Genomic DNA, 20,459 nt, shown 5'->3' on the forward strand with positions numbered 1-20,459 from the left:
AAGGGCATTTTTTTTGCACATTTTTTAAACCTAGGCATCTACATTTGTTGAATTTGAGCAACTGTATTACTTGGACCTCCAATTGTTAATCTCTCAATCATAGCAGCACCCACAAAGTAAACACAATACACCTCCAAGAAATGTTTTATTATTATTGTTTATACATACGTGTATATTACAAAAAATGATGTGCCAAGTCCTTGAATACCAGCAAGGACATTGGACATTTAAAAATATAAACAAATATTCAAGGCTTGTTCCGTCAGTGGTACAGATTTATGCAGATTAAAAAGTTCACACTTTGTCTTCGTACGTTTGAAAAAAAAAAAAAAAAAAGTTTTCAATGCTTCACCTCTCTGCACAGGCATATACAGTAGTTGAGTTGGGTCTGAACGGATCCTACGGAGTGTTTTTTCCCGGTGATTTGAAATACTTGTAGTTTACACAACAGTGAGCACCGGCATCTGTTCATGCACAACTTGTTGCAACAACGTCAGAATCTCCTTTGAAGTAGGTTGTATTCAGCTATGTGCACAGCCAGTAGAGGGTGACATCAGCCTTGTATTTTTACTGCATTAGTTAATGACTGTTTTTCTTGGCACGTTCAGTCCTTAAACATTAACAGTTTAAATCAGTAGTCTGGTTTAAAGGGTCTGCTCTTTGCTGTTCACAAGATAAAAAAAATGCATGCATTATTGATATAAAAATGTCAGTTCACAACATTTGTTAGGGAATTTCAGTCTGTCAGACACAAGTCAATGAAACTTTAAAAGTAGGAGGCATCACTTTCTAAAAACACTGCAGGATCCCCTGCACTATAATAAATCAATAGTTTCACATTAGAAAAGATCTTTATTTAATATATTACTCACATATTTTTTGGCTTTCTCTACCGTCTTTATTGTTTAAATCTGTTGAAGATTGTATATCTGGTGAACATCAACCACCGTTGCCTTCTGTCAAGTGAACACCCCCAGTTTTGGATCCAAATCCTCTTGGTGCTGAAGAGACTTTTCAAGATGCCTCTGCTAGAGTCAGAATAGTGCGTATGAAAGTTGGGTTACTTGAGCTGACAGCAAGGATCCAGCCTGCCACAAATCTGTTGGCTTGTTCAAACTAAATATTCTTATGTCTGATGTATAAGAATTTTGCTTAGGCAGATTTAGAACATTATTCCCAAGTCATATATCCACTCAGTGGTTGCTTGGATTTATTTCACAGCTTAACATGAGCTGAATCTCTTCAAGTGTTCTTCTAGTGTAGAAAATGTTTATACTGAAGATCAGAGCAATACATCGTTCCACCATCTCTCCACCAGGGCATCGCTCTCGGGGGGAATCTGTTTGAGGGTTTCATGATTTTGGAATCTCAGGACCTTCGGCTGACACCATGAGAGCAACTCCCAAATTCCAAATTGTGGTTAACTCACCACATCGTATTCCCGCTTGTATTTTTGTCTGTGCTGCCTTTTAAGGAAACCCTTTAATTTTCCTGCATTTTATAATCTCCTCAACTTCTGTGAGGATATTGTTGGCTTGTACGACTCCTCACTTCTTCTTGTCCTTTTGTTTCTTGTTGATTTTCTCTCGTGTCAGTGGCAGCCCTGCCCCTTGTTGGTTTGAAGCCACTGAGACGCTACCATTGGGCCCGAATTGTAGCAGATACTCCGTAGGATCCAGTGGCCTCCCTTCTTCGTCCCTCAGCCCGGAAAATACTTCTTGGTACAGCATTCCCAATCGACGCTTCATTTCCTGTAGATTTCTCAGGGCCTCCTGTTTTTCTCTGAGCAGTCGTGAGCGGCGGCGCCTCAAACTTGACACATCATCCTCCAATCCCACCAGCACATCTAATTTCCTCTTCCTGCAATTCTGGGCAGCTATTTTGTTCTTTCCGCGGCGCCGGATGTCCCTGATGAGGTTGAGCTGCTCCTCGTTGAGTTGGTAAGTGGTCAGTAGTTCATTAAACTCCTCTACTGGCAGGTTAACGATCATTTCATTGGAGAAAGGAACCTTCAAGACTCGTGCACGCCGTTCGTCTCGGCCCCACATTTTGCTCTCTGTGATATGTCTGGAAGAGGAGCGGTGGTAAGGCTTGGCGTTGTCATGACGCAGGGTGGATTTGGTGTGAGATGGTATCTTGCCCGGGGATGAAGATGAGGGTTGGTTGTACGTATGATCATGGTCGATGTGCTCCAGCCAGGGGAAGTCATGAAACAGTTTGTGATCTCCATGGTGGGAAGAGAAAATTTTATTAGCATCTCCAGGATACCATCCTCCTACCGCACCCAACTCCTCCTCATCCAGGTCTTCCTGCTTTATGGTCACTTCCACTTCCATATCAACTAAGCTTCCCTCGGCATCGTCACCCTCTTCCTCAGTGAGCGGACTGTCCACGGCACAATTTGAAGAGGAGGTTGAGGAGGAAGATGAAGAAGAGGAATAAGAGGAGGCCTCAGAAGCACTCGGAGAAGCAGGGCTGTGGCTGAAGTCTAAAGAAAGACCAGAATCTGAATCTGCTTCATCCTCACCATCTAGGAGGAGATAACAAGCAATGGTCAAGGAAATGTTCAGTTTCACTGTCAACACTTAATTTAGAGTATTACAAAGTTATATAGTTACCTTGCTGATGTCTTCCTGATTGACCCTGATCCTCTGTCATCACCATTTTAGAGTCATCTCTCGCAGTTTCTTGTTGAGATTTTCCTGGGTCAAGGAAGCCCTCCTCCTCCAGCCTGGCTGCCATCTCAGGACTGAATCCTTCCTCGAGAGCCATGTCCAACAATCTAATCTCATCCAAGATGGTAGCATCCTCCAACAGCTCACTAAGTGTACTAGGGAGACCATCTTCATCCTCAACATCCTCCTCGTCCTCAAGAAAGATACTAGGAGGAGATACCAGTAGGTCTTGGGTAATACGATTCTGTTCAAGAGATGTAAGGTCACTCGAATCAAAGTTGACTTCAAAGCCAGGAACGTTTTCTGGTTCCACTCTATCCATAACTAGCAGATTTAGGTTGAAGGTACTTGGGTCATCTTCTGCATTTAGCTGCATGTGGAAGTCCTCTGAAGGATCTTCTGCCAGCAGATCTGTGTGATCTGGATGGCTGTGCAATGAATCCACGATAGGGTTATTCAAAGTGTCCCCTGTGTTCTGTGACGATGTGTGGTCATCCAACTCCGCGCTGGGGATCAGAGGAAGTAGCCCTGGCTCCAACTCTGACGGGCTTTGATGCCCAAGCAAACCTGGAGTGGAGATTGTGAGATTGAGTGTTGGAACTGCATGATCATTCACAGTACATTCAGAAACTATGTCAACATAACATGTGAAACTTATTGGACCTTTTTAAAAACGTTTTCTAAAGCATGGATCTCCATGGATTTAGGGTAAGTTTAAGTGTCAGCCTTAATTGAATTACCATGCTGCAAGGGAGTCTCCATGAGAGGGACCTCCTGGCCAGTCTCTGTGAAAGCATTGTCACGGTTGTTTTGTGAAGATTCAGGCCTAAGACCCTGAAAGGTCCCAAATGGTGTTAAATCAAGGGTTTGCATCCTCATGTCCACATCTGTGCTCTGGGAAAAAAGGATTAAAAAATTAATCTCAGTTAATTTTATTCTGTTGGTCATCCTCTTCATATCTCATCATTTACTCTTTTAGGGCAAACATAATTTGATCTACACTCATTCTCCCAGTCACCTCAGGCTCCATGATAGACAGCACATCCTGCCAATGCAGTTCCAGATCAGTCGAGATGACGGGGGATAGTTGGGGCTCCCTGCCTGAGGACTGAGACTCCAAGTCGTCGCTTCTACCATCACTTAACTGAGGGAGACAAAAGTGGAGGACATTGTTAGTACATTTAGGTACAGTTCAAGGCCCAGGAAAGAATAGAGATAACTAAAAGATTGGGGAGAAAACAGACAGAGGCTGTACCTCTTGCTCCTCTGTGAAGGGAAATGTTTCCTCCAATAACCTCAAACACTCTTGAAGGGAGAAAGAAGTCTGGAAGCAGAAATGGAAAATAAGACGTTTGACAAATACCAAACATGTGTCTGTTCTCATTAGCCTGGATAGCAGCATAACTTCTGGAGTGTGGTTTGGTTGGTCACTTTGGTTGACTGAAATATCTCAACAACTCTGGGCTGGAATGCAGACAAACAGCTCATGGTCTATTTGTGGACTTCTGATAACCACTTACCATTTTCTGTAGCATCATGATATATGAAATGTCTATTGGAAATCAGATGTGTTGGCTTTAAATGTCCCTTTGCCAAAAGGAATTTTTAGTCAGACCCACATGCAGCATGGTAGAAGTAACAAGTTCTAAGAAAACACACATTTCTCATTCATTCAGCCAGGGCTCTTTCCTTCCTTCTCATCTGTCAGGGTTCTTGGGTTTCATTCTAAGAAGTCTCCTCTGACCAACCGTGATATGTGGGAAAGGTGGATTCTTTGTACCAGACTTATTCTGCAGAAGGCAGGCTTACTGTAGGATCTATCGTGGAAACACTCAAAATTTGTATGTGTTTCAGAGTGTACCCAAGGTGTAACAGGAACCCTGTGGTGAAGCTGCTCAAGTGTGTCACTAATATTTTAGTTCTATTCTGCTCATCCAGCAGAAAGCTGGTGTTAAAGCACGTGGCATCCAGCTCTGATTTCAAGCACAACAAAACGCTCTTATCACCTCACATAATACAGAATTTTACAGTATCCATGTCAAGCAGCTTCTGCTGAATAAGAGTATTTTTCTTTCCATGTAACTCTGCCTAACCATTTACTGATTACTGAGTGAATATGTCACTTTATGTTTATTTGATATGCAAATTCATCCATTTGCCTGTTTGTATGATTGACGGTAAATAAAGGATCAGGCATTTGTCTTTGGATTTGGTAGGATGACACAACGTACAATCTGATTAATGTCAAGTATAGTGAGGCCTTTGACTCAGATAACAAACTTTCTGATTTTTGAGCAATCTTTAACTATTTCTGTGGATTCCAGGAATGTTTGGCCCTGGCCAAGAAATTGTTGGGCTTATAACTGTTTCACAATCACAATGCCACGGTGTTAAATCTTATTGTTATCATGTCTTACCTGGTCTTCTTCTTGTTTTGTAAGCTCTTCGTTGTTGCCGTGTGCGCTGCTGCGATGGGGGACATCATGTGTTCCTCCCTGTTTGAAGAAACCAAAAATAAAGAATTAAACTCATCCGATGAGCCAACGTACAGTGGTGCAACATTCGCATTCCTTTGGAGGCACGTGGTAAATCCAAATTATCACGGTCTTTTTTAGCTTTAGCCTCTCCACCACCTCTAACAGTTGCTGTGTTTGGTGCAGATACATTTATTCTTTGTTTCACGAACCAAAACCAAGTCAAATTTCAGGTCAAAATACCAAAATACTGAGTCGAAAGTAGCCTGGCTTCCAAGGAAGGTACTGAAGCTAGGTAGCTTCTGCTAAGTTTTAAGTCTTCCTTAAGACCTTCTGTATCAACACTAAGGAACCACACTCATTGTTTTTGCATTAAAGCTGCTTTTAAAAACGCCCCCCCAAAAAAATGTGTGCAAGTGTGAGGGCATCGTCCATACTGCCACGCTTGTGTGAAGAGAATGTAAATGCTCCCATTTTACCCAGTGATAGACAGACACGCTGAAAATAACTTTAACCTTATGCTGACCTGGCTGGGGGGCTTACCGAAGAACCCAGAGACCCCCAGCAGCTGGTTAGACAGGACACATATGTGGCTTTGAACATACTGAATGTGGGCCAAGGCCAAGTTGCTGCCACTGCGCACATATCTATCACTTCACTACAGGAGGGCCTTATTACGGCTCAATCTGTTCATCCCAAACACATCATCATATAATTTTAACATTGTCTGCATGTTAGCACTTTAACTGAGGGCTGTTAACACAGACTTAGGACCAATAATAATTCATTAAACCCCCAGGCATGTGGATGAAAAGTTATATTCCTTCCGATTAATATTTCTACAAGAGTGTAACTAGAGGCAGGCTTCACCTATAGGGTGCAGATTGATAAATGATGTCAGTGCATATTGCAATTTTCTTTTGTTTCGAATTAGCCACTTTACTGAAAGTGCTGGCCTCCAGTTGACATTATGTTGCAGGGCAATGCTGCTGCTGCTGCATACTGGGCTTAGAAGACTGAGTTTCCTTTAAACCTCAGGCAATCTTAGGGCCATTTTTTCCTCTTCATTTGGCTGTGTTATTGCATATGGCACAATTTTTCATAACCAAGTATCACAAATTTTGAAATAAAAAAAAATTATAGTAATAGGACAACAGAACACTGAAAATGCATCACCTTCTTGTAACCTTAGTGGATAAAAATGTCCGTCTCCAAAAACTCCCATAAAAACTTAATGGATTAATATTTTGTTCTCATTTTTTTCTGCATGAATCTCTTAAACCAATTCAGCACTTCACAAAACTACAAAAAATCAATAGTTTTGAAGAATTTTAAGCCTTTAAATGCCAATTTGAGAGTCTTATCAGTCTTGTGTATGACCGAGAATATCTAATATACTGACTTGACTGCATTACTGTTTTTTGTGTAGCATCAGATTTCAGATTTACTACCCTTTTGTAACCTTAGGCAACAAAAATGTCCCATTGACTTCCATTATAACCGCTTTTTTTTTTTTTAACTCTCAGCCATGGCACAATAAAATCATTCATTCTGCAATATTAGGGTTTCATTCATGAGAAAAATGGTCCAATGTGTTGTTTTTACTTTTCAACACTACAGAACACTACAGAGATTCGCGCAGAAAAAAATCAGAACAAAATATGAATCCGTTTTTATAGCCGTTTTTGTCCGTTAAGGTTACAAGGGGGTGGTAAATTAAACAGATGCCTGAGGTTTTAAGTAATACCACAGCATTTCCCTGTATGGGTGTGACAGAGGGTGAAACCAGACACTTTTTAAATGGCAGCCCATAACTGCGGGAGACTGTTGGATGTATGTTAATCAGACTTGATCCACTCTGACGTTATGTAATCTCCTGATATGACACCATAATGTTATTACTAAAGTCAAGGTTATTACCCTTTTGTCCAATATTTAGCTACAGAATGTTTTCACCTCATGCACTTGTGTACATTCGTTTGCAGGCATGCCTCTGGCTCGTTGCTTGTGTACGCATCTGTTGCTGAAGTAAACAGGAGGGATTGCAAAACTGAGGCGACGCAAATGTGTGTCAGTACGCAACGGCCCGCGATCAGGTTTCAAAACAAGCCGGCCGGTCACAAGGCCCGGGAGGACGCTAATAAAGTGTTTTGTGTGTGTCCGTGGCTCCATGTGTTTTTGTTAGTACGCCTGCTATTCTATACACGGGAGGGGAATTCACGAAGAGAGGGCGGCAGGCTGAAATGTGCTTAAATCTCTGCTCGCTATATTAAGTTTGTTAAGTTCATAGTGTCCTCTGTGTTTGAGTGGGTCCACATGGCTGGCATGCAGACAGATATGCAGGCATCCAACCTGTGGTAAAACGACACAGAGCTTCAGCTACAGTTCCAAATAAACAGTCAGTTTTGTTTTTTTTCTTTTCTGGAGGGGGTTGTTTTTCCTCTTGTCCTTGATCTGTGCCTTGAACTAGTGTTGTTGCTGTTTTCTTGTATTCAGTCGCGAACAGAATTTTCTTTAAAACAAAGTACAAGTACATTTGAAAAGTTGTCAGTACCGAGTACTCGTATAAATACTTAATAAGCATTACAGTTTTGGGGGGTCGCACTAATGTCATTAATGACTAGTTTTACGCTAATAATAATATCAGCACGAAAACGTCTCACTTAGCAACCTCAGAATATTCTGGCACAATTTTCAGATTTACTGAGGTGGTGTAACTCGTTTGTAATCCTTTTTATTCAAATAATAATACACCTATTATTCGCTCTGGGTGGAACAGATCCATTCTCTCCGTGCAAGTTTGAGAAGTTTCCAGAAGGGACAGAAACATGATGATGATTAAACAAGTTATTCGGTTATTCAGTGTGTTTGGGAAGATGAATGAAGCTGGAACCAATGTTGAAAAGACCACTGTCTTCTTTTTCTATCGAATGAATTTGAAAGTAGTTTTTCTTTTTTGTTTCTATTGTAAATTATATCCTGATTCAGGTTCTGGGAAGTGTAAACACATAAACTGTATTGTTTTATTAAGTATCCAGTTAAGCTGGAACCTCAAGTTGGTGAAATGTGAGTTTCTGAACTAACAGTACCTTAAAACCTACACAAAAGGAGTGAAACTAACTAAAGGATTATGACTTATTTGACACTAATAAGCCACCAAGTCTGCAGCTGTCCTTAAGTTTACACTAACACTCATGTGTTAGAAACACATTGCTCAATTCCTCATTGCGCTCCAGGCTCTGTGTGGGGGTACGTCTTAAATACTAATCCAAATGCTGATGTTTATAGTGACATGGACAGAATGTAATTCATGACAGTGTGTATTCGTGTCTCGCATTAACACACACCCACATTTCATCAGTAAATACAGAAACCGTTGATCTGCTCTACACTGGAACCCTGATGTCCTGACTGGCCATGTAGGCCAATATGAGGGCTATTTATAGATGATACAGTCAGTTTGTTGGCATCGGTTGCTGTTTTGTATGAGGGAGTGTGTTGCAGAGTCTTTGGTAACTATGTAAAATGTTTTTTTGTTTTTTTTTGTTTTGTTTTTTTTTTTTTTTAGTTGTATACACCCACAGAGACGTTAAAATGTATTTTGGTGAGAATCAATATTTCAGCCTAACCCCATAACGTTGTAAACCTCGGGGGCCATGAGTGGGCGACCCCCTCAGCTATTTTAGATGCGATACAAGATATATATTTTCGTTTCGTCGTGTCTGCCACTCAGCCAGGTAATGTATGCGTTTAAGTCTGCCCTACGGGCCGAAGCTTGACTGGGCACGTCTGAAGTGTTGCCATTAATACATATATGGAGCTCACGGCAGGGCAGGCAGGGACATGAAGTTAGTGATGCCACGCAGCTCAGCTAATCATCGCCAGATTTTTATACTTGTACATGTAATTTGACCTTCAACAGGGCTTTTAAAACGATAACTGGCTGCCATAGTGTCCATATATGCTGTGTATCAATGAGGCAATATGAATCGGAACTGGTTTATACTTTGTACCACAACCAGCCAATTAAATTAGTTCTAAAAGTCATTTTAGCTAGCTAGCAGTTATCAGTTGAGATTAACACAGAATTTGTTTGCGCATATGGCATCTTTCACTTAATATAATTTTTTAATTGAAAAAGCTGTGAAATGAGCACTGCGGGTCATTCATCGCTAGTTAGCTTGTTAGCAGGCCGTTACTAGATGCACACGAAGTTAGATTAGCGTGACTTTAAATTGACTGAATAGTTAACAGTGGTGAGTGTTAGTAAAGGTATGTGGGTTTATAGGAGCCTTTTTTCCAAAGAAAGCTGCCTGTAGTAGAACTGCAGGCTGTGCAACCTAAACAATGGGCAGAAAGACACAAAAACTTGGCATGGAGACCAGGAAAACTGAGGTTGGATTTGGGTTCATCACTATGACAAACACTTTTTCCCAACCACGTAGGCATTTCCTTCATTGTTATTTATTAATTATTAGCTAAGCGTTACCAGGCTACATCAGACAGTTAGCAATGGTTTCCTCAATCCCATTCTTTCACGTACAGGAAGTTCAAGAAACACAGGTTGGTGTCATTCAGACCAAAGGTATTGTTAAAAAGCTTTCCAACTCCCAGGTGACTTCATCAGCCACTGTTTACTTATGTAAAACAAGGGTCGTCTTAACCAGGGTTTTCCTGTTTTACAGTATTTCAACTGTACCGTTTGCATTGCCTCATTTTCCTGGTGAGGTCAGCCGTTAGAGAGGAGAGGTTTTCTGGTGACTCATCCTTGTCTGACTCATTCTCTCACATGACATTTCACTCAGTTTTGGGGACAAGCAAAAAAACAAACACTTCTCTTATTCAAACCACAAAGCTAAATAAATAAACTTTATGATATTTAGTTATAAGGGCATAGTCCTCAAATCAGATTTTGCTAATGTTTAACAGACCAGAAATAATTCTGATTGCTAGCAGCAGCTGCTACATGACCTCCTGACATAGGTAATCACATGATTATGATCTAGTACCACCCCAGCCAGTTATGGTTATGTAAATCTATTTGGACAATTGCAGTACAATTTAGGACAATTAAGGTATTAACAAAATAAAGAGGAATGATGTCAACACGCTAACACATAATCCCAAAATTCATTATGCCTGTGTCACACCCCCTGGCTATACTAGAACAGCTACGATCACTTTGACTGTAGACGTAATCAGCATTAAATTCTTTCTTTAGGCAAAAGGTGACTCGAGGCAAATTGTAAGAGCTGTACATGTTCTACATTCTCTAGAGTTATGGCATGGACAAAGGCCAACAGTGATTACTGATCTGAACTACATAAAGCCAACCTTGTACCTTAACTGAACCTAGTAACATAATAACATGCCAGGAGCTTGATACAAGAGCCTTGGCAGTCAGACTTTAAAAGTTCCCATACTTTAAATATGGCCTTAGTGCATTGCTCCAATAAAGATTCTTGACCATTTGCCGCACAAGAGCTTGCTAAAACACACAATACTTCTTAAATAGCATAGCGTGAATAACACTGCTGTACCTCTGTATCCTCCTCCTCTTCCTCCTCTTCTTTGTCATCCAAGTTGTGGAGCCCTGTTCGGGGCTCCACAGGTGAGGGAGTTTGGTCTCTCTCTACCCCGGCAGAAGCTCTGTTCAGCAGCGAGGCCTGGTCTGGACATCCCACTGGGAGAGGATCTGGCTCCTGCTGGACCAGCCATGTCTCCAGCTCTGCATGGGGAACCTGTGGAGATAAAGGAATTTCTATTACCGGGACGTACCTCCAAAGACACTCACTCATCTTGATCTCCCTACAAGAGAGTCTAGACGAGCCAATGTAGTAGCTAAAGATGTTCTAGGTAAAGGATATGTTTTCCTACCTGTAGTCTGTCCAGAGAGTGGACCCAACCCAGCAGCCTCCGTGCGGTGAAGAACTCGTCCAGATCCACACTCTTGGGGTGCAGGCTGTGGCCCTCGTCCAGGCGGTTGCGAAGGTTGTGGAATTGTGTCTGGGTCAGCGCCGAGGTCGGACCCAGGATCATCTCGTGCAAGGAAGAAGACAAGTAGGGCTCCAGTCCCACGTCAACCCTGACCCCACAGAGGCTCAGCAGGATGGCCATCTGGATGAGGCCCTCTGTGAAGTATTTCTTCAGGTATAGCATGGTTGTTGGAGAGACTGGCCCCTAAAGGCTCACTTCAGTGGCTGATACTCTTCTGTTGTAGGGTCCTTTGGCAAGATCTTAAGTCTCTAGAAGATCTGTGAGATAGGTCAGGTCTTTAGTATGCAGCACTTGCTTTGTAGAAAAAAGTTCTAGCTGATCACTTCCTGGTTAGCATGACTCACTTTGAATAACTGATTTAGGGGCGTTGGTAATATACCAATAAATACCTTGAGTATGTATCTTTTACCCGACTTGGCTAGTTTAGCTGATAAAAGTCAAAAGGGTTAGGCTCAGTATTTCACACTGTCTGACACCATGGCGTCAACCATGTAACCGTTCCTATTGTTATCACTGCTATTAGCCAACAGTTATTTTATCCTGCACTTTAAAAGCACTCACGCCGCTTTGCTAGCGTTATTAATAAAGGCACCCCAGCTATCTTCACTCATCGTCAGTGCAGCCTGACCTGAGGCAGTTGAGAGGTTTGGCAGTTAGCAGGGTAGATAAGGCAGAAAGACAGAGGAGCCGGTCTATACTACCACTCCCAGAACATTCGACCTACTTCTAGAGAAGTCTTTGGTAACCACCTGCTTATGCCTCGCCCCCTGTCTTTCTCACTGCTGACACATGATGTAACCTCAGTGTTTGCCTGGAAGAACCCTGCCCCTTGCCTCCTACCTCCCAACAGTCAGTGGGTTTACTTTTCATGCTGTGGTTACCTGCGTACAGAAGCTGGGGCGGAAACAGCTGACTGCAAGAGTTTAGTTGGAACACTTTCCAGAACCACAACAAGACATGGGAATATAAAAACCTTTACTATATTATTTGTGGTCTTGAGGAAAGTAGGGTACATGGCAAAAGAGTCTGGTGTAACATTAGGTTCGGAAGGATGATGTGTTTGGCGACAAAGAGAAGATGATTTTTATCCCGTAGGCAACTGGCTTTCTTAATTGAATTTCTGCCATTTTTTTCTTTCTTTTCTATTCCTGCAAGTGTTAATCAGATTGTTTGATGGTATATTTATTAGTTAATAATCCACCTTGGTGGCCAATACAATAGCATTCTATCATCTTATATAAAACTCTTAGCACTGCTGCTAAATATAGAGTAGACTACTCAATAGACAAGACTGCATTTGAAAAAAAAAATACCCTGTTGGTCTCTGCCATGACTCTTGCATTGTTTCCCTTTCCCCTTGTTTGCTGTTTGTTACTCTTTGTGTTTGTGTGTGGGACACAGCGCCTCCTCCTCCCTGTTCCTGAGCAACCACAGGCTCTGCATCTCATTACTCAAGTCAGCTACAGCGGTTTAATCCACCCTGGCATTTCATCCAGCGTTCGCCACGGCGGCCGGTGTCGTAGCAGACTCTCGTTGGCCACTCTGGCCTCTCACTGCTCTGCCAACCAAACTCGGCTCACTCGCCACATCTCTTCACACGGCCATCCTTCTTCATTTACAATAAACCTCTTTTGATACAGTTTTGCTCCCGTGCTTCTGGGTGCAATTTCTGCAAAAGCACCTGTTTAGTGTAGAACTGCGACTACTGATGATTCATCTGCAGATTGTTCACTTGATCCATGGTTTATTTGGCCATACAATGTTCATTTCCCTCCCAACCACCCAAAGCTAGTCAATTTAGTATCTTGTTCAGTTCGTAAAGATGGCTCAAGCTGGTTAAAGTGAAGTGCATATTAACAGTTACCCTGCAATTAAATTAATCTGTGGGTTTATCCCATGTAAAATCTAAATGTGTAGCTCTTAAATTAATGTAGTGAGGTATAGTACCATATTATGAGATGTAATACACTATAACGCCTCTACTCTACGTCTACTAATATATTTATAGTACTAATAAATTTCCTGCGAACTTCTGGGGTAATGTTAACTTTTCTCGTTTTCAACGTGTAATTAAAAGGAAATTCATCCGGAGCAACAGGTTAGACAATGTTTTCATCCCCAGATGGTCGTGAAGTTGCAGCCGCGATTTATTGAACTTTCCTAAGTGCGCTGTTACACACTCGGTAAACGTCGCTGTGTACTGAGGAGACAATGTGACTGTAGCAGCTCGCAGATCAATTATAAGAACGTTACCGGGATATTATTATAGTATGAGCGATTACAAACATGGGATCACTTTAATTCCATAACTCGTAGAATTAAGTCCGGACATATTACAAAAAAAACAAACAAACAAACAACAAAAAAAACATCGCATATAATTAGGATTTTTTTTTTTTCTTTTCTTACCAAATGCGATTGTCAGGTCTTGCGTTCAGTGTCAGTGCGGTCCCACCGTCCCGGCTTCAGTTTCTATTCTGAACTACTTTGTGGAGCGGAACCTTTATAAAGCGGCACCCTGGTGACGCGTAATAACTCCGCCCTGGAAAAAAAAAAAAAGCTGTGTATGTGTGAGGCAACGTTTGTTTATTGGTGTGTAATACTGGGTGACTGACTGACTGACTCGATGCATGTGCTGTGAACATGCAGGGATGCGTTCAATTTATTTTTATTTGTGTTGCACCACCGGTCAAAAGGCTCACTGAGAATATATAAAAAGAAAATGTCCAAAATATGTATCTGGACATAAGAAAATATAATGTATAAAGTAAGCGTACAAATAGGTAAACGTTTTTATTGTTATTTTATTTATAATAGTTTAATATTGCATAGAACTTATTTATTTTCATTGTAATTAATTTAGTTTTCATCATATTAAGTTTTATGCTTTAATTTTATCCCTTTCCCTTTTGCCTTACCCTTTTACTTTTGCTTTCCCTCAAATAACCCAACAGTCACTAGATTGACCTTGGACAAGCCCTCCTCTTTTTTTCTTTCTTTTTTTTTTTTTTTTTTTTAGACTGACCAAGGGATTTGTGAAATGCACAGTGTAAGCATGTTAGAATGAGAGAACCACTACCACCTGCTGTTAGGAACCCAAGTCACACACATGCTGTCCTTATGTAAGATGACAGAAGCAGCTGCTTCACTGCAAAATGAAATATTCAGTCACATTGTCATGTGATTAAAATGACTCACCGCCTCGAGTAAAAGGGGACCTGTGTCCATTCTTATTGAGGAGTGGGATCGATATCACCTCATACCATGTTTCACTTTTACTTTCAGGATGACTTTTTCTGTCATGTGCACAAAATAGTGTCAGGAAAGCTTGTAAGGTGACCTGAAAGGCTTACTATGATATGTTTTACTGCTGATGCAGTCCATCGTAATTCATTGCTTGGCTTCCTTGCTTCTTCGCCTCTCTGCTTCTCCAAACTGGAAGTGTGGCTACGACCATCTGATACCCAAACTTTGGAAATAACCTACTTCACACAGCCTCGCTTCAAAGAAACGAATCTTTCCCTCTAAAGGTGAGGAAAGTCATGGTAAAGAGAAACAGTAGGACTCGTTTTAAAGGTCAATGTTTTAGACCCATCTGCACGAGTGAACCTTCTCTATTGGTCAGGAGAGCATGTTGCCACATGAAATGTAGCTACGGGTTGGAATAAATTAGCAAACGTCGGTGCCAATGAACATTGTGGGGTTAGGCTTCAAAAGTGAGTCAGAATGCACCAAAAGACTTGAATGTTTTTCCTAAATTGCTGTCGTAAAGGATAAGCAGATATTCCCATCTTCATTGAAAAACAAACAAAAAAAAGCTGTTCTCGTTCCTGTGGATAATGTCCCCAATCATGAAAATTGTGTAGCTGGACCGAGTGATAGTCGAGGGCCTTTAACGAGTTGTCCGCTTTCAATATGGTGACGGCCAGTGTCACCCACACTGAGCTTCAAAACTCTTCAGGAACCTTATGTTTGATGTTACAGTGTTTTGTATCAAAATATACTAAAACAAACAAACAAAAAACATATCAATAACTTTTTAAAATTCTGGTTCAAACCGCACATATTCCTATGTATTGTCTTTATCTGGACTGTGATTGAGTCATTGAGTACGTGGAGGGGAATCAAAAGCTGACACTGTGGTCACTGTTCCTTGGCTGGTAAGCTAGTTAGCTTTAGCATCTCGGTTTATCGTAACTGAATTTAACAAACGCCTCATTTAGCATTTTTCCCTGTTAACTCATGAATATTGACGGATAAACAGTACACTGATTTACTTTTAGCTTTAGCTAAAGCTAAACAATGCCATCTCTCACCAGCTAGCTTTCACCTGATGTAGCTTTGCCTTGCTAAAGCTGGTACTAAATTCTACGCGCTGTTCTCACAAAAATAATTTGTGGGTTGAAAACGGACAGTGTTTTGCAAGACACACAATCCATACAAAGCGTGGTACAGCGTTCTTTTTTTATTTAGAAAAAAAATGTAAATGATCTGCAATTGGCAAAACACTAAAAGATGTTTGTTGGTGAGACAAAAATCAAACATTTAGCTGAATGGAAGGCAATGCTGACATTTCAGAATCATCATAACATGTAACATTAGATCAATGTGCAGAAATACAGAAATATTCCTCTGTCAGATTACATTCTAGTAATTCATTGAATGCTTGTGAGTTACCAAATACTTCAAAAGGCCTTCCTTCCACAATGGCACTCATACTTTAAATGATGCAAAACATGAATCGAAAATACACACATAAAATAAAAGCTGTCATCATCAATTTCTTAACAAGTGCATTAAATACAGTCAGAGGAAATTTTTACGCTGCCTAGCTTAGATTACGACTCCAGTCAGGCAGCGCATACAAATGTTTAAGACAAGTTTCCCAACCATTCTCTATTAGTTTCAAACAAAACAACATAATGCACAGTCCCCATAACAGGCAGCCAGTAGGCTAATACAATAGCTCGTCAAATGCCTTCAATGCGAGAATCTCAGTCAGTACAAGTATTTACTAGGACATTGCTGACATGAACTGAAAATCCATCCAATCTTGGTATTTTTGTACATCTTTCCACTTGAGAACAAATGGAGTGCATTTTATTTAGTCTCCAAAAAACAAACAAAAAATAATAATAATAATAACAACAATCAAATATTATAACACTCGGGTCTGGGTTGAGTTTAAGTTTAAACTTTTATGGCTGTTAGTTTAAATCAAAGTTTTGTAAGTAATTAATGATAACGTACAGCAAAGCTAGTAGCTTTGCGAGGCTTCAGGAACAGTGGTGCTTTAAGCCAAATGCTAACGTGTGCATGCTAACGTAATGACAAAGCTAACAGGCTGACATTTGGCAGCATGTTAACATGTTGGTAAGCTATACCAGCTTAAAACATAGCTGATGGGAATGTCAATGATTTAGAAAGTGTATTTGTTTGAAAGTGTGATTGTTTTCCAGAAGTAAGAAAACATCATTGCTAAAACATTTTTCCACAACATTCGATTTAGTTTCTGTTTCAGTTACAACATTGACAATTCCAGTAACCATTAATTACGTATTTTAGCATGTTGATACTAAAAAATGTTTTACACCCTGTATTAATGCAATCATTTTGGTTTAAAGGTGAAATTGTTTGTGTGTGGTGGCGACAAACTGCTAAGTATACGTTTGATAGCGGAATTTATACCATCAGTATGGTTTGATAACAAGATTAGCACAAGCTAACCACCATGGAATAATTAGTGAATACAAGCTAATGGAATACAGGTTAGCTCAAACATGATTTCAGGGCTTCTGCTCTCTACTTGTGGATGTAGATCACTAAAGTCACTGAGCTTCTTCCTCTATGTACAGCAAAAGGCTGCATTTCGCTGAAATCCACCCAATCTGTGTTGGGATATTACAGTCTGGAGCAGAGCGGCGGACCAACCCACCATCAATGCCGTGCAAGTCTAAAAACAGAGCAAATTACAAGGAGAAAAATGGTGGCAAGACACCCGAGGAATTTCACGTTTAGTGGTTCTTCATGGTAACAAGGATTTAAGTTATAAAGGAATTAAAGTTATTCATTTGCTTCCTGTGGAGCGTTGACCGGTGGCCAGCACTGGAAGATCCCACTGACCAGCAGAGGAAGGCTGTAATGAGTGGGTATGTGGGTGAGGCCTTTAATTCTGGAGACATACAGAAACTAGGTAGCAGAAAGGATTCGTTTGAAGTAGAGTCTTTGTTTGCTTCCTATACGACTCCTGCTCTAAATGGTCCTCAACAAGTCCCACATCAAATTTGTTCTTCGTATGAATCTTTCCTTCTAACTTCTCTTCTTTTAAGTCACTTTTCAATGCTACTCACTAAGGAAAATGTCAAGATACAGACTGATCGCTGCAATCTGCAAAATGTCCATGTTATTAAGTCACCGGGTGTATAACCTGAATTTCCATCTTTCAATAGGGTGAGATAATTGCAGCTATTTCTGTTGCTTCTCATAAACACCAGCAGACATCTAGCACGCCCACGAGCTTAACGTTTAAGTTAAGTGTATGTATGCACTATATTTGTGTGTGTATGTATGTATGTATGCACTATATTTGTGTTGGTTGTGTAGCCATAATGCAGGGAATGTAAATGCTCGTATAAGTACAACTACTACACAGATGATGACGCACTATCAGTACTTTGGCATGCGAAAGAAAAAGAGCGATAGTTTTCAGGGAAAAGTAGCAAACTTTGAGGAACAAAGTTGAACTTTTACAAGAAAAACTGAGATTGTGCAGTTCCATGGGAAAAAAATTGCAATATTTCTAAAAAAAAAAAAATTCTGGAAAAAAATAAATTATGGAAAAGTATAGTGAGAGATTTTTTTTAAAGGCAAAGTTGTAAAAATAAAAGCATCTCAAGAGTATTAAGTTAACAATTTTGTTATTCTCAATGATTTTAGGATACTGAAAGAAAAAGCTTCTGATACTTGGTGTTTATATTGAATTAGTGTTTCGGATTTTTGGTGTCCTGCATAGCCGAGCCAAGGATTGCAAATATCTGTATGTGGAAAGCTATGCAGTAAGTTAATCCACTTAGCACATTGTTTTATTCTTATAATATTCCACCTTTTTTCTTGTAAAATTGCGACTACATCCTCTGCATCCTATACAAAATGGAACCAATTCCCCAAACCGTACAAATCCCGAACCTTTATCAAAGCTTGATAGGATGATGCTTAGGAGAGAGCTAAATACACTATGGCTTCAATACCTCACGTTGTGGTACATGAGCAGACAAAACGGTGTGCTTTAAGAGCGACGTTTGGCAAAAATCGGATGAGATCGTCTGACATCTCATCCGTCCACTTTCCAAATCTTTTCCTTTTCCTATTTGTTCCTCCTCTTGCGCTGCAGCAAAGCTCTTATCCCTGGTTTTACTTCACTCCCACGCCCATTTCCAACCTGCGTCTTCACTCGCATTCCTCCTTTCATTCCCCAACTTATCCCTCACCCCTCCACATCTCCTCCTCGTCTCCGTCTCCTCTAGGACCCGGCCTCCTGTTCCTGTCCCAGCGCCTCCAGCAGGAGACCCATGGGCGTCCTCTTCAGGCCGATGCTCTCCAGCTTGTTCTCCAGCTTGTTCTTGAGGCTGCGCAGCCTCACCGACGCGTGCACGAGAATCACTGAGGGAGACACAACGATGAAGAGGTAAAACTTCCAATTAACTAGCATGTTAAGATTAGCTGACAGTTCACTGCGAGCGTCTTACTCAGTATAGGGAACGCTATCCCAAACAGGAACACGGCCACGCCTCCCAGCACTGATATGAAGAGGTAGCTGGCCAAAAGAATGGCCAACACTGAGACAGACGGGTGGTTTCTGCGGAAACGGCGAATGGGTGCTTGGTTCTCGGCGGCCCAGACGAAGCCCAGGAACAACAAGGTAACCACGGTAGCCCCGACAAATAGATGGAAGGGCTGGAAATACCTGAAATGATAATAAAAATAGATATGAGATAAAACTGCACAAATGAGACGAAGCAGAGAATCCGGTGTAAACTCAGCAATTTTAGCTTTCCAGAATTTCGTGCATTAGCCTGGACTCCAGCCCGAGTCTCCCCTGCCCACAGACCATTTAGTGGAGGAATTTATCATGCCTGGCCAAGATCTGCCCAGGCCAATCTAATTGTTTAGGTGGGCTTTATGCGGTGATGGACAGAACAGTAACAGCACTATTAGTCATGCGTGTCATCTGAGCGCTGCCGAGTTGATTTTGTTTACAACAAACTCGACTAACACCAGAGAAGCTGGATGATTAGATTCTGTTATCAGGACTGATAGCGGGACAAGTTTAAAGGGCAAACACTTAACAGAGATCAAGGCATTTGTTGAGAAGCACTGCACAAACATTTTTTTGTTCCTCTGCCTATAATGAAATCCTGATGGAATCCGCCTGGAATCTGTCTCTGTTTTATTTTGGCACATCGTAAGGATCGCCTCCCGGGTTCCAAAACCTAGATGGATCAGAAATCAACTATGGTGGCATCACCACTCCCATGTGAACATATGATGGGGATCAGCTGCCTTCTTCCGCTCCCTCGGGGTTCAGGAGACAGTGAAAGATCTGAATCCGAATTAAAACTTCTAAGCTGCTCTTATGTGTCAAACTGTGTAAGATGATGATGGCGGTGACGATGGTGGAGGCTGCCCGTTGTGCGTACTACAATACAAGCAAATCATTGACAGTAATGCGTCAAAAGAGAAAAAACAATCACATCAGTGTTGCTTAAAGAATATAAGCTACGAGAGAGAGAGAGGGGGATCATGGGAAATGGGGGTTTTACCACGTCAGTATGTTGAAACTTACCCGACTATGAGCAGGAAGCCCAGCGCGGAGAGGAAATAGTTGCTCTGGTAGTACAGCAGGTTGTTGATGATGCGGTTGTTCCAGCGGTCCAGGTTGCGCACATCTGGCACGGAGAACCGGGCCGAGGTCAGGAGAAAATCGTCCAAGGTCCGGAGAGGTGGCGGTTGCACGCCTGCCATCTTTCCTGGGTGATAAATAAACCCGGTTTCCCAGAGTGCAACGCGGCGAGACGAGGCGCTCGCTCTGTGAGTCGGGAAGGCGCGTGCCCGGACACCGAGAGCGCGCTTTCGGTCCCGCTTATCGACTCGTGTGTGTGTAAATATTGTTGAGATATTTGAACCGTGTCTCCTGCTGTTATCTCTAAGTTTTAAGAGATTTTAATTTAAATCGGTATACAAGGTTTTAAGACGTCTTCTCTCTCTCACACATCCACTTTACTATTTTGTATGTTTAATTTTAAATGAAAAAAAT

General features: G+C 41.3%; 2 protein-coding genes and 1 long non-coding RNA gene across 4 annotated transcripts; 1 reads left to right on the plus strand and 2 right to left on the minus strand.

Annotated features, from left to right (window-relative positions):
• Positions 1 to 128: 128 nt before the first annotated feature.
• On the minus strand, positions 129 to 13,660 carry nfe2l1a (nfe2 like bZIP transcription factor 1a). Of its 2 annotated transcripts, XM_047572963.1 has the most exons (9): positions 13,556 to 13,660; positions 11,027 to 11,403; positions 10,690 to 10,890; positions 5,093 to 5,170; positions 3,931 to 3,999; positions 3,694 to 3,819; positions 3,416 to 3,569; positions 2,619 to 3,242; positions 129 to 2,530 (listed from the first exon to the last, which is right to left on the minus strand). In XM_047572963.1, the coding sequence occupies exons 2-9, from the start codon at positions 11,306 to 11,308 to the stop codon at positions 1,548 to 1,550; spliced, it is 2,517 nt and encodes an 838-aa protein (XP_047428919.1). In that variant the 5' UTR covers positions 11,309 to 11,403; positions 13,556 to 13,660; the 3' UTR covers positions 129 to 1,547. The 2 variants fall into 2 exon arrangements, with proteins under 2 accessions (XP_047428919.1, XP_047428921.1); XM_047572965.1 differs by lacking the exons at positions 3,931 to 3,999; positions 13,556 to 13,660 and having other exon boundaries at positions 11,027 to 13,532.
• Positions 5,126 to 7,314, plus strand: LOC124998513. The gene is made up of 2 exons (XR_007111064.1): positions 5,126 to 5,260; positions 7,135 to 7,314. It is a non-coding gene; the product is annotated as an uncharacterized LOC124998513 (long non-coding RNA).
• Positions 13,661 to 15,592: 1,932 nt separating the features above from the next.
• On the minus strand, positions 15,593 to 20,187 carry praf2 (PRA1 domain family, member 2). The gene is made up of 3 exons (XM_047572973.1): positions 19,989 to 20,187; positions 18,892 to 19,109; positions 15,593 to 18,805 (listed from the first exon to the last, which is right to left on the minus strand). Exons 1-3 carry the CDS (start codon positions 20,165 to 20,167, stop codon positions 18,666 to 18,668), a joined length of 537 nt encoding a protein of 178 aa, XP_047428929.1. The 5' UTR covers positions 20,168 to 20,187; the 3' UTR covers positions 15,593 to 18,665.
• Positions 20,188 to 20,459: the final 272 nt, after the last annotated feature.

This window comes from Mugil cephalus, chromosome 20 (genome assembly GCF_022458985.1).
Source record: "Mugil cephalus isolate CIBA_MC_2020 chromosome 20, CIBA_Mcephalus_1.1, whole genome shotgun sequence".
In the NCBI taxonomy this organism is placed as follows: Eukaryota; Metazoa; Chordata; class Actinopteri; order Mugiliformes; family Mugilidae; genus Mugil; species Mugil cephalus.

Coding starts and splice junctions, on each gene's coding strand:
- praf2 (XM_047572973.1), bottom strand. CDS start 20,167: ATGGCAGGCGTGCAACCGCCACCTCTCCGGACCTTGGACGATTTTCTC. Junction 19,110..19,988: donor GGCTTCCTGCTCATAGTCGG/GTAAGTTTCAAC, acceptor TTATCATTTCAG/GTATTTCCAGCCCTTCCATC. Junction 18,806..18,891: donor GATAGCGTTCCCTATACTGA/GTAAGACGCTCG, acceptor TGTCTCCCTCAG/TGATTCTCGTGCACGCGTCG.
- nfe2l1a (XM_047572963.1), bottom strand. CDS start 11,308: ATGCTATACCTGAAGAAATACTTCACAGAGGGCCTCATCCAGATGGCC. Junction 3,570..3,693: donor TGTCTATCATGGAGCCTGAG/GTGACTGGGAGA, acceptor CTTTTTTCCCAG/AGCACAGATGTGGACATGAG. Junction 2,531..2,618: donor ATCAGGAAGACATCAGCAAG/GTAACTATATAA, acceptor ATCTCCTCCTAG/ATGGTGAGGATGAAGCAGAT.